The 13,676-nt window shown below is 33.4% G+C and overlaps 1 protein-coding gene across 3 annotated transcripts in view; it reads right to left on the bottom strand.

Annotated features, from left to right (window-relative positions):
- The window catches only part of TBCK (TBC1 domain containing kinase), a 236,479-nt gene that overhangs the window by 159,668 nt on the left and 63,135 nt on the right, over positions 1-13,676 (bottom strand). For all 3 annotated transcript variants that reach the window (XM_007452155.1, XM_007452154.1, XM_007452156.1), the window contains 6 exons: positions 9,058-9,118; positions 7,663-7,724; positions 7,346-7,407; positions 6,265-6,413; positions 4,513-4,651; positions 3,091-3,190 (listed from right to left, as the gene is read on the bottom strand). In XM_007452155.1, the coding sequence (XP_007452217.1) occupies positions 3,091-3,190; positions 4,513-4,651; positions 6,265-6,413; positions 7,346-7,407; positions 7,663-7,724; positions 9,058-9,118 (573 nt within the window). The remainder of the gene's footprint in view (positions 1-3,090; positions 3,191-4,512; positions 4,652-6,264; positions 6,414-7,345; positions 7,408-7,662; positions 7,725-9,057; positions 9,119-13,676) is intronic.

Genomic DNA, 13,676 nt, shown 5'->3' with positions numbered 1-13,676 from the left:
AAAAATATATATATATATATATATATATATTTGTAACTTTAATAAATGTTAACATTAAATTTAAATGTTACAATAAGCAAAATATATCAAAGCATATTTGACTATAAAGAAAAGCATTGATAAAATTAAGAACTCTATTCATTAAAAGACACCATCAAAAAGTTAAAGGGAAAGCCACAGATGAGAACATAAACGCACCACATACAGGCATTCCTTAAAGATACTGTGGGTTTGGTTCCAGACGACCATAATAAAGCAAATATCACAATAAAGCGAGTCACACAAATTATTTGGTTTTCCAGTATATATGAAAGCTATTTATACTATACTGTAGTCTATTAAGTGTGCAATAGCATTATGTAGAAAAAAAAAAAGACCATACACATACCTTAATTAAAAATACTTTATTGCTAAAAAAAAACTGCTAACTGGCACCTGAGCTTTCAGCAAGTCATAACCTTTTTGCTGGGGGGGAGTCTTGCCTCGATGCTGAGGGCTTGCTGACTGACCAGGCTCGTGGTTGCAGGAGGTTGGGTGGCCCTGGCAACTCCTTAAAACAGGACAGCAATGAAGACAGCCCCATCAATTGACACATCCTCTGATGAATGTTTTCTCTGTAGCAGGCAACGCTGTTTGATAGCATTTTACCCACAGCAGAATTTCTTTCAAAATTGGAGTCAATCCTCTCAAAACCTGCTGCTTGCTTTATCAACTAAGTTTAAGTAATATTCTAAATCCCCTGTTGTCATTTCAACATCTTCACGGCATCATCACCAGGAGTAGATTCCATCTGAAGAAACCACTCTCTTTGCTCATCCATAGCAAGCAAATCCTTACCCGTCATTTAAAGTCTGATCATGAGATTGCAGCAGTTCCATCACATCTTCAGGCTCCACTTCTAATTTTGGTTCTCTTGCAATTTCCAACACATCTGCAGTTCCTTCCTGCCCTGAATTTTTGAACCTCTCAAAATCTTCCATGAGGGCTGGGGAATCAACTTCTACTAAATTCCTGTTAATGCTGATATTTTGACTTCTTCCCATGAATCATGAATGTTCTTAATGACATCTAGAATGGTGAATCCTTTCCAGAAGGTTTTCAGTTGACTTTGCTCAGATCCATCAGATAAACTGCTATCTATGGCAGTTATAGCCTTACTTATTTCTTAAAGGATAAAACTTGAAAGTCAAAATGACTTGATCTGAGGGCAGCAGAATGGATGTTAGCAGGCATGAAAACAACATTAATCTTGTTGTACATCTCCATCAGAGCTCTTGGGTTACCTGGTGCATTGTCAGTGAGCAGTAACATTTGAAAGGAATCATTTTTCTGAGGAGTGGGTCTCAATAGTGGGCTTAAAATATTCAATAAACCATGCTGTAAACAGATGTACTGTCATACAGGCTTTATTGTTCCACTGATAGAGCATAGGCAGAATAGACTGAGCATCATTCTTAAAGGTCTTAAAATTTTCAAAATGGTAAATGAGCATTGGCTTCAACTTAAAGTCACCAGCTGCAGCATTAGCCCCAAACAAGAGACTCAGTCTGTACTTTGAAGCCAGGCATTGACTTCTCCTCTCTAGCTATGAAAGTCTAGATGGCATCTTCTTCCAATAGAAGGCTGTTTCATCTACATGGAAAATCTGTTGTTTGGTGTAGCCACATTCATTAATTATGTTAGTTACATCTTCTGGATAACTTCCTGCAGCTTCTACATCAGTACTTGCTGACTTCATCTTGGACTGTTATGTTCTAGAGATGGCTTCTTTTCTTATAACTCATGAATCAAGTGCTGTTAGCTTCAAATTTTTCTTCTGCAGCTTCCTCACCTCTCTCAGTCTTCACAGAATTGAAGAGAGTTAGGACCTTCCTCTGGATTAGGCTTTGGCTTAAGGGAATGTTGCGGCTGGTTTCATCTTCTATCAAGATCACTGTTCACTGGAGTAGCACTTTTAATTTCCTTCAAGTATTTTTTCTTTGCATTCACAACTTGAATGTTTGGCGTGAGAGGCCTAGCTTTTGGACTGTCTCACGTTTTGACACACCTTCATCAATAATAAGCTTAATCATTTCTAACTTTTGATTTAAAGTGAGAGATGAGAAACTCTTCCTTCCACTTTAACACTGAGAGGCCACTGTAGGGTTATTAACTGGCCTAGTTTCAACACTGTTGTGTCTCAGAGAATAGGGAGGCCGGGGAAGAGGGAGAGAGATGGAACAGTCAGTTGCTGGAATGGTCAGAACATACATTTACAGATTAAGTTCACCATCTTATGTGGGCATAGCTTGTGGTGCCCCAAAACGATTACAGCAGTAACATAAAAATCACTAATCACAGATTACCATAACAAATATATTAATAATGAAAAAGTTTGAAATACTGCAAGAATTACCAACATGTGACACAGAGACACAAAGTGAGCAAATGCTGTTGGGAAAATGGTGCCAACAGACTTGCCTGATGCATGGTTGCCACAAACCTTCAATTTGTAAAAAATGCAATATCTCTGAAGTGCAATAAAGCTAAGTGTGATAATTGAGGTATGCCTGTATAGCCAACAAAGGTTGTGTAAATGAATACATTTTTAAAAGTCCTCAAATCAGTAAGAAATCACGCAAAAAAACTGGCAAGAGATATGAACTAGTAATGTACAGAGAGGTAAGCAAATGGCAAAAAATATGAAAAGGCTCATAACTGTACTAAAATCAGGAAATTGAAAATTAGTATTATAGCAAAATACCATTCTACACCTTTCAGAACAATAATTTTTTTTAATTTGATAAGACCATGTGCTATCACATATGCGGACAAATAAGAACCCTTATCCAACGATGGTTAAAAGATAAAGTGATAAGGCCACTTCTATGAACAGACAATATAACAACATATAATAAGCTGATGATGTACAGATCCTATTTTCCAACAGTGCCACTCCTGGGCACATACCTTAAAGAAACTCTCACATATTTTATAGTACCAGACAGAAATTTAAGGATTCATGTGTATCTGTAAGGTTTTATTTAAAAAAAAAAGGAAGGAAGGAAGGGAGAAAGTTCTGAAGCAAATCTGCCAAAATACCATTCTTACATTTCTTAGCTGGCATAATGACAATGTCACAGTGGTGTCATCTAATAGTGAGCTTCTATCTCGACCTTGTCCAAAGCTTTCACCATCTTCAAAGAGAAAACTGAAAGGAGATTAAAAAAATTATCTTTAATTATTTTAGTGAGCACAGAAATCTGATTTATTGTTTCTTGTAGAAAATTTAGTCTAAATTATCAATCTCTTCAACAAAAGAAAAAAAGAAATTTTAGACTGAATGGGTTAATAAAAAAGTAACTGTTGGTCGAAATTTCTCCAAAAAATTTTCATTTTTAAATATATGTTGAGTTGGTATAAATACAGTATATAAATATAAAGCATTTTAGGAATACAAGAGTATGATTTATACTCTCTGCTCATGCAGGTGCAATGATTAAATTACTCTCCTGACAGTATGTAAATGTGTTCCTGAGGAAGTTTATATGAGTAAAAAATGATAAAGAGAACAAGAAAGAAAGATGCTAATGATGATAACTCCTCAGGAGAAAGAACACTGAATAATAAATGCATTTAGAATTTTAGAGAATCACTTTTGAGAATTTTTATATCCTTCAAACCATTTATTCTTATAATTTCTATCATCTTATTTTCTAATTTTCTACTTAATTCATTGTGTGAACAGTATAATTAAAGTAATATTTAAAAATCAGCTTAAGAGGGGAAAAAAGTAGAGAGCTAGTGGTGTATTCAAATAATTAACCTAAAATTTACATGTGAAGAAAAAAATGATCAGCAGATGAATTCTACAGTTACCTACAAAGATCAAAGCTAGTTCTAAAATCTAAAATTAAAACTTTAAGGCATTGGTGGAAAGAGATTCAGGTTCTCTTCTTTACGAATAAATAGGAAGAGCAATGGAACAGTGACAATTTTGGCCCTTAGGGTTGTATTGTTATTTAACTTCTAGATAATTTACAGGATGGTGTCCAAGACCTTATGTAGTTCTGCAGATTTTTCTCAACAGTGATTTAGCACCATGATGATCTCTAGCACAAGCATTGAGGTCACTGAGTACATCTTAAAGTATCATTAGAAATAAAAAAAAATAGTTCCTCATAATGGGAACACTAGCCTAGTTTATTAACTCTCTTAAACATTACTGTTCTTTCTGATTTGTACATTTTTTCTTTTATTGATCACCAACTATTGTGAGATGTTCCATAATATTAACTTTACTTCAAATAGATCATAAAACAAATTATTTATTAAAAAAACATATTTATTAAAATAATAAAAACACTGATGGGAACTCTGCAATTAGGAACTCCTGCCAAGAAAACAAGTATTGACTCCCAATTGCTTTCATAATCACTGAGTTGGAATGTCTACCAAAAGAAAAAAATATCAAATTAAAAAGAAGTTATTACTAGATTTTTCTCATTTCCAAGAGAAGTTTTCTTTCCTTACTTGGGGAGTGTGCAGATAGGTGGTTTGGATCGAATGATTTCCTTGTTCACAAGTTCTTTTTCCAAGTCACCTCCAGCTAAACACCAAAGGTAATACACTTCTTCAATAGATCTTTCTGCCAGGTAATCACTGCTTAAATCTATTAATGGAAAATTAAAAAGCTATCACACCTTCTGTTTTTATTAAAAGCCAACAGGCAATAATAGCTGACATTATAAAAAAGTAAAAACTGAAGAACAAAATAAGATTCCCTTTAGAATAGTCATACTACACAGAGAGGACTTTGATCAAAGGGGCCTTGCTAGGTTCCTCCCTGTTTACCACACTGAGTTCATATTTTCTGTAATTATCTGTGGGTGATAACTCTTTCCTGGAACAGGTGTTCCATCTTCAATTCTTTTAAACAGTTAGGGGAAAGTCCAAAAGTTCTTTATGAGTCTTTTGGGCCTTGCTTATTTTTAGCTCAAAATAATCTGTGTGCCAGAGTAGCACTTCTTGGGGAGGCCTTCCTGGAACCCCATCATTATGTATTCCTCCTATTGAAGGATGTAATCAAAAAGACATGAAAGCCAGCTGATGTCAAGCTGGACCCTGGCAAATGGAGGCTCCCACCCCTTCCCCTGTCCTTGGAATGTGCGTTCAGCTTGCCTTCCCCACTCCCAGAAGCTGCTCCAAGAATACAGCCTTGAGATAGATGTGTGGTATTGAGATTGTCTGCACTGAATACACAATTGAACCCAACTAAGGTCTCTATATATATAATTTTTAAGATTCTGGAGGGGAGGTGAGGAAATCTGCTCATTTGGTGGTAATCCAAGTCTAGCTTCATAAGCAAATTCTCTTGCTTATTAAAAAAAAAAAAGAATAGTCATACTACAAAATGCAGAGGATTAAATGCAGACATACATATTGGTTGTGTATTCAGTTTCTTTGAGAAAAAAGTGTAATTTTTACTCTCTATATCAGAGACATATGGGATATACATATCAGATATATCAAGCTCTGCAGGAAAGAAAGAAGGGCAGAAAAAAAGCACTTGGGTAGGCAATCAACACACACTGTCCCATCTTTATGTCTTGAGGCAATTTCTGCCTCTTTGGAGAAGTCCTTCTTTATATCTCAGAGAGGCTTTGCTTCCACTGTACTACGTGCGTACTAACCTTCATTTATAACAGTAATTGTGCGACTGAATGTCTGTCTGTCTGCCTCCCCATTTGGCAAAAATGATACTTGCAGATACAGTGTATGGAACATAGTAGAAACTCAATAAATATTTGATTGAACCAATGTTCAGTAAGTATTTCCTGCCACAACTTATGTAATGATAATTTTTCAGTATAAAGGTAACATACTGGTGTCCCTAAAACACACATTCTGAGAGTTGTAATCTTCAGAGAGGAATTAAAAGAGAAAAGGTGATATTCTGTTACAAACATGGAATATAATGATATGGACTTCCTATCAATAATATGATTTTTTGAGATCATTTATAATACATTTTATGAAATATGATATACAAATATTGTTGTAGTAGAAATCCCATTGGAAATTAGATCTGATTTTAGCATTAAGATTTGAGATGAAAATAAGACCTTGGTTTACATAATAAAAAAATTTTTGTTTGGTGCTACTTCTTTTCCTTGATGCTTAAATTTCTTGCTCCAAAGAAATTAAATTTAAAGGACTAAAATGTTAGGTTATATTTTAATCACTTCCAGAATTACTTCTATCCTTTGTTGTATTTATCATTACCTTTACACAGCTGACTGATATCCTCAGGCAGAGTTAAATCGGCACATCTCAGAGAAGAAGAAAACAGGCTGGTAGGTTTGGTAAAGGGAGTGTATAAAGGTGACACTTCACTGAACACATTGTCCTGCATTAATTCATCTGGGGTTGGCCTTAAGAAATATTTAAAAAACGGAACATGAATGAAAGTCATTAAAATTTTCCTAAAATAATGGCACACTTCAAGGGATAGTTAAAAGTCAAAATTACCTCATTAGCATAGAAAATAATAAAGTTCTCCTTATTAGAGTCTAGATATATACCTTTAAAAAGAGAATCAAGTGACTGTAAATAAATGCTGACTTTTTTATCTTTGTTGTGCTTTTTGTACTTTATGATAAAAAATTATTACATATGAGCATCTCCATTTTTTACTTTTAGCTTGACCACCATATACCTGCTTTACTGAATACCTTAATTAAATAATAAAATTGTAAACTGATAAAATCTGATTTTCTTCCTGCTCTCTTAGTTTATGTGGTATATTTACCCAAAACTATGCTTTTAATACCATTCCTCTCTTTAGGAAATGTTTTCCTAAAGACAAATTAGAATACATTATTTTCAAATATTATATACTTACTGAGTTTAGGGACAACTGGATGGCTAACAATGACATCATCAAATGAAAATAAATAATAAAACTTCTAAGAAATCCTTTTATATTATCAACAATTATTAACTTACCTCACCATTTATCTAAGTTCTTTTCTACAATACATATTTGCCAATAAACTTTTGTTCTCATTTTTCTCATATCATTTGTATCTAGGCATATCTATATTCCACAGTTTAGCTGATTTTCTAATTGGAGGCTAGGAAATGAACTAGTAACTGCTTTTGGTATATGCCAGTTTTCTAACCATGGTTAATTATTTTTTCTTCTTTTATTACCATACATTAAAGCCATAACTAACAATTATGATACCGATATCAATCATGTACTACTATATATGTTAATACTCTTATTTAACCCATTAGTATTAAAAACTTAACTACTTATATGTTAAGATCTCAGTAATAATCCCAAACTCTTGATATCAACCTTTTAGAAGGGTGGAAGGTGAGGCACTTCTTCAAAAGATCTATCACATTTTCAGGAAGCTCCTGGTAAATAGAGAGAGAAAAGAATTATTTTTAAAAATCCATTTAAAAATTTATATTACTTAAATGTTTGCTACTTTACAATGTTTTGACTTTTTTTGAAAGTCTTTATTGGGACTTTAAAGAAATTCATATTAGTTTGTCACTCTGTCAAAAAGCAGATATCTAAACAGAAATAAACATAGCTTTAAAATAGTTTGTTATTGAATCCCAAGTATGCAGAATAAATAAATTTTCAATAACAGATTAATGACAAACCTTTATAATGTCCAGACAACCATGCTCTTCAGCCAGAACTATTATAGTGTCATCTATGCAGTCTATAAAACAGAAAAATTATAAGAATTAAAGCTGCTTTTCTAACTTAGACTAACTGGGAATTGAACTCTAATAAATTTTTTTTTAATTGTGTAATTCAGTTTTAGAACTTTGAATATTAAAAAGCTTGAGACTTTTTCAACTTTCCTTACATGCTTCTATAAAAATAAAGACTTCAAACACTAAGTATTATTTGTATCACAGATACTGAAAGCACCTTAAATAGTGAGTTAAAGCAGTAATTCAAGGAGGTAAAGATTCTCTCCTTCTCTCTCCCCCCCCCCATATGTATATACACATATTACTATTTAAAAAGGCTTTAGTATATTTTTACAATTATAAGACTAATTTATTTTTATTAAATACAATTTGGAGAATGTACACACGTTTCTCTGGGATTTAAAGTATAAGTTCTACAAACGTATGGACAGCAAGGGGGGAAAGCAGTGGAGGGTGGTGGTGGTGGTGTGATGAATTGGGGGATTGGGATTGACATGTATACACTGATGGGTATGAAATGGATGACTAATAAGAACCTGCTGTATAAAAAAATAAATTAAATAAAATTTTTAAAAAAGTATAAGTTCTAATCTGTAGACAACATTTATAGATCTCTAAGACTCCTTAATAGCTATATTATCAATCTTTGATATTAAAGTGGTAAATATTATAAAATTTTATGCAATTTTATTCACAATTCATTATTATTTAATATTTACTAATATTATTCTATACAAATCCTTATTTGTAGACCCTATTAACCTGGACACCAATCTGTCACTCTTTTACACAAAGTCCTCTATCACTGTTTTTCTCTCCTTTTTTTACCACACGTGATTAAATTATTCCACTCTAAAGTGGATTACACAAAGTTTTATAAATGTGAATGACAAATATTTGGATTATATACATGTAAAATATATGAGCTTGTTATAAGGAAAAATAAACATTCTTCCTCAGTCACTATTCACACGATACACCAAGTAGAAAGCTCAAAAGTTACAATACATTGCCTGAAGGCAACTGCGACAGTGAAGTACAATTTTATAATCTCATATTTTGATTTCACAAGTTAGTTTACTTGGCTAGATCATGCTAAGATTATATCCATGTACATTATAATTCCTTAGTGAATGAGGAAAGCTGTCCTATAATACTTCAAAGGCACTTCTTAAACTGTCCTGTTAATGCTTACCACTGATCATTAGAAAATTAAAGAAAGTGAGGATATTTCAGTGTATCCACTATTTTGAAGAACACGTTCTCAATATGCATAATTACTGTCACTAAAGATTATATTTATAGTTGAAAGATAATCAATTGTGAGACACTTACCCAGTGTAAGCAAAAATTTTAGTCTTTCAGAAATATCCAAACTCTGAAATAGTTTTCTTCCCTAAATAAAATGAGAAAAGAAATTCTTGTTAACATTTACATCATTCTTCCCAGGGAGGTCTTGTTTTTTCAGCGCTGAAAATGATTTTATCAGTTACCTCTATTTCTCTTCAGAGGTTTTATTAGATTTTTTGAGTTGGCTCCACTAAAGAAAAATCATTGGTGATATAACAGTTTTTTAAATGTTGCATAATATTTAACACTTAAGCATTTCATATTATCTAAGGATCATTACATTTTAGTTTGATCTCAAGCATTCTTCATTTTTGAGACCTACATATACCTGGTTGTCTAGAGGAACTCCAGGAGTCTTATTTGATTAAAAGACCAAGATGCCATATTACCCTTTAATCTACCCAATTAATTCTTACTTATATAGCATGATCCAGGTAGTCTGTTATCGCCATTAAGAAACATTCCATGACACTTCTTCCTCTTCCCAAAGTGACTTAAGACAACCATTTTTGTGTTCCCATAGCACCTGGTATATTTCTTTATAAGACACATACATTGTATTTTAGTTGTTTCCTTAATAGTTGGCTTCAGGGGGCTCCTTGGAATGGAGTCTTAAATCAAACACTTACAACTTTAACTAATGATCATGTGTTGAGCGACTACTGAGAGCCAAGTTGGACTTTCTACCACCAATAATATAACTTGGGCAAATTACTTAACCACCTTAAGCCTCACTTTTCTCATTTATAAATTGGAATATTAACTATACATGCCACACAGGGTGCAGTGAAGGTTATATGATGTATAAAAAAGTGCTTAGCATTTTCTGAATAAAGAAAATGCTTCATAAATGTTGGCTATTATTATGTTTCTCTAATTATTAACAAATTAAACTTATATGATCATTTAAATAGACTTAGAAGGAAAAGGTGTAAGAAGATAGCTTGGTCTTTAGAGAAAAAGAGGCTCTGATTTTCTGTTTTTTGGTTTTTTTAATAGAGAGGAAAAAAATCTCTTGAAGACTTACGAAATTAGAACTACAGGTGGGGAGATCATTGAAAACAAGTTGCCATTCCTCTCTCTCTTCTCAATCACTTACACTACTATCAACATTAATCTTGTAGACCTAAACGTAAGGCCAGATACTATAAAACTCGTAGAGGAAAACACAGGCAGAACACTCTCTGACATAAATCGAAGCAAGATCCTTTTTTGATCCACCTCCTAGAGTAATGAAAATAAAAACAAAAATAAACAAATGGGACCTAATTAAACTTAAAAGCTTTTGCACAGCAAAGGAAACCATAAACAAAACGAAAAGACAACCCACAGAATGGGAGAAAGTATTTGCAAATGAAGCAACTCACAAGGGATTAATCTCCAAAATATACAAAGAGCTCATGCAGCTCAATAACAACAACAACAAAAAACCAACCCAATCAAAATAATGGGCAGAAGATCTAAACAGACAATTATCCAAAGAAGACATACAGATGGCCAAAAAGCACATGAAAAGATGTTCAACATCACTAATTATTAGAGAAGTACAAATCAAAACTACAATGAGGGATCACCTCACACTAGTTAGAACGGTCACCATCAAAAAAACCTACAAACAATAAATGCTGGAGAGGGTGTGGAGAAGAGGGATCCCTTCTACACTGTTGGTAGGAATATAAATTGGTACAGCTTCTATGGAGAACAGTATGGAGGTTTCTTAAAAAAAAACTAAACTTCGAGCTACCATATGATAAAGCAATCCTACTTCTGGGCATATACTCTGAGAAAACCATAATTCGCAAAGATACATGTACCCCAATGTTCATTTGCAGCACTATTTACAATAGCCAGGACATGGAAGCAACCTAAATGTCCATTGACAGAGGAATGAATAAAGAAGATGTGGTACATATACACAATGGAATATCACTCAGCCATAAAACAGAACAAAATAATGCCATTTGCAGCAACAATGGATGGACCTAGAAAGTGTCCTACTGAGTGATGTAAGTCAGACAGAGAAGGACAAATATCATATGATATTGCTTACACGTGGAATCTAAACTAACAGTACAAATGAACTTATCTACAAAACAGAAATAGAGTCACAGATGTAGAAAACAATCTTAGGGTTACCAGGGGGAAAGGGATAAATTGGGAGATTGAGATTGACATATACACACTACAATATATAAAATAGATAACTAATAAGGACCTACTGTATAGCACAGGGAACTCTACACAATACTCTGTAACGACCTAAAAAGGGAAAAGAATCTAAAAAAGAGTTGATATATGTATAACTGATTCACTTTGCTGTACACCTGAAATTAACACAACATTGTAAATCAACTATACTCCAATAAAAATTTTTAAAAAAGAACCACCTTAAAAAATTAACTGATTTCAGGGCTTCCCTGGTGGTGCAGTGGTTTAGAGTCCGCCTGCCGATGCAGGGGACACGGGTTCGTGCCCCGGTCCAGGAAGATCCCACATGCCACGGAGTGGCTAGGCCCGTGAGCCATGGCCACTGAGCCTGCATGTCTGGAGCCTGTGCTCCGCAACGGGAGAGGCCGCAACAGTGAGAGGCTTGCGTACCGCAAAAAAAATAAAAAATAATAATTGATTTCAGTTTACTTAAAAACTTTAAATAGTTCTCCATACCTTACATAACTAAATATAAATCTCTCAATACAGCATTCAAATTCTCCTAGGATATGGCTCCAAAATAACTTTTCAGTTTAAATGCTTACTATTTATCTATCCTGTGATGAAAACACATACACACACACACGAAGCAGTTAAATTTGATTACTTGCAATACAGTGAACACACTCTACTATTCAGACATTTTATTTCTCTACTACTAATTTTTTCTTCGTGTCTATCAAAATTCTGTATAGTCATCCCTCACTATCCAGGGGGGACTGGTTCCAGGACCTACTTGGATACCAAAATCCACTGATGCTCAAGTCCTTTATTTAAAGTGGCACAGTATTTTCATATAACCTACACACACCCTCCCTTATACTTTAAATCATTTCTAGATTACTTATAATACCTAATACAATGCAAATGCTATGTAAACAGTACTGTTGCATGGCAAATTTAAGTTTTGCTTTTTGGAACTTTCTAGAATTTTTTTTTCAAATATTTTCAATCCATGGTTGGTTGAATCCGTAGATGCAGAATCCACAAATACAGAGGGCCAACTATATCCTTTGTTTAATTCTTACTCCCAACTGTTAGTTTTGTGACTTAAAGAATTCAAAATTCTTTCTCTTAGCACTTTGATGGCACTGTCTCACCGTTTTCTTGCATTCACACTGCTAAGAAGTTTAATACCAATCTAATTGTTATTCTTTGTAGGTAATATGTCTTTTCTCTGGCACATTTTAAGATTTTCTCAACACTGATAAAGACATCAGAGCTTAGTAAAGGCAGCTTACTTAGCACGTTGGTTAAGGGTACATAAAGCTTTGGACACAGATTGATGGACACAAATCTGCTGTATTAGTTACTACTATGTAACTAGGACACGTTGTTTAAACTCTCTGTACCTCAATTTCCTAATCTGTAAAGATAGTAATTAGATAAACTTTATAAGACTGGCAAGAGTACGGATTGAGATAATAGATGTAAATACGTTAGAAAAGTACCTGGCTCTTATGAAGTGCTCAATAAATGTTACTCACTATTTCATCATTAGTCATCTCCTAAAAGTTTAGTATAAGATTTCTAGCTATTTGCTGTTGTTGTTGTTGTTTGTATGTTGTGATTTTTTTTTCTTTTGCCTTGCAGGGTAATTAGTATGTTCTTTCAAATTGAGAACTTTACTCTCTACTTTTGATACTACTATAACATATTAGAACATCTGAATCTATCTTGTCTGTCTTTTAAAATTTCTTTTATATTTTCAATCTTTTTATCTATTTGTGTCATATCCTGGGAGATTAACTCAGTGTTCAGTGTGTCCAGTTTCCTATGATCCATTTACTTTGTTCTTTACTTCAATAATTACATTTTTTTTTCTTAAAACTCATAGCTGATTCTTGCTCTTTTTCAGTAAATGTTCTTGATTCCTAGTTTCTGTAATTGTTTCATAAATTGAATTGTTTCCTTTATCTCTTAAAGAACACATACATTTATTATAAAGTCCTTTCTATTTGTAATAAAATGTAAACTCTATTCGTTGTTCCTTTTTTATAGTAGAGGCCAACTTTAGATGCTTGGTGTTTCTTAGATATGTACTCATTTTTTAATACAGAATTCTCCTATACATGTTTTGGACTATGGAAACTTCTGGGTGACAGAGCAGCTGTACTGACTTTCCGGTAATATGGCAAGATCTTCCTAGCAAAGTGCTATAGCTTTTCGTCTATTTCCTTAAAATGTCTAACCTGCCAAAAGTTCCCTTTGTTAATTGTTGATGTGTTATCAATTAATAGCTTAATATTTTGTATCAAATCTAAAGGTCTGATGAGGTAGATTTAATCCATCTTAAAACTGGACTCTAAACTTTGAGCACCACTTAAAATGTCATGAAAAAAAAATGTTATGAAGCCCCTATCATGGAATTAATATTTCCTTTCTTGGAATTCACA

The sequence above is a fragment of the Lipotes vexillifer genome, unplaced genomic scaffold (assembly GCF_000442215.2).
Source record: "Lipotes vexillifer unplaced genomic scaffold, Lipotes_vexillifer_v1.1 scaffold22, whole genome shotgun sequence".
Classification (NCBI taxonomy): domain Eukaryota; kingdom Metazoa; phylum Chordata; class Mammalia; order Artiodactyla; family Lipotidae; genus Lipotes; species Lipotes vexillifer.
This window is presented reverse-complemented; position numbering and strand designations above follow the sequence as displayed.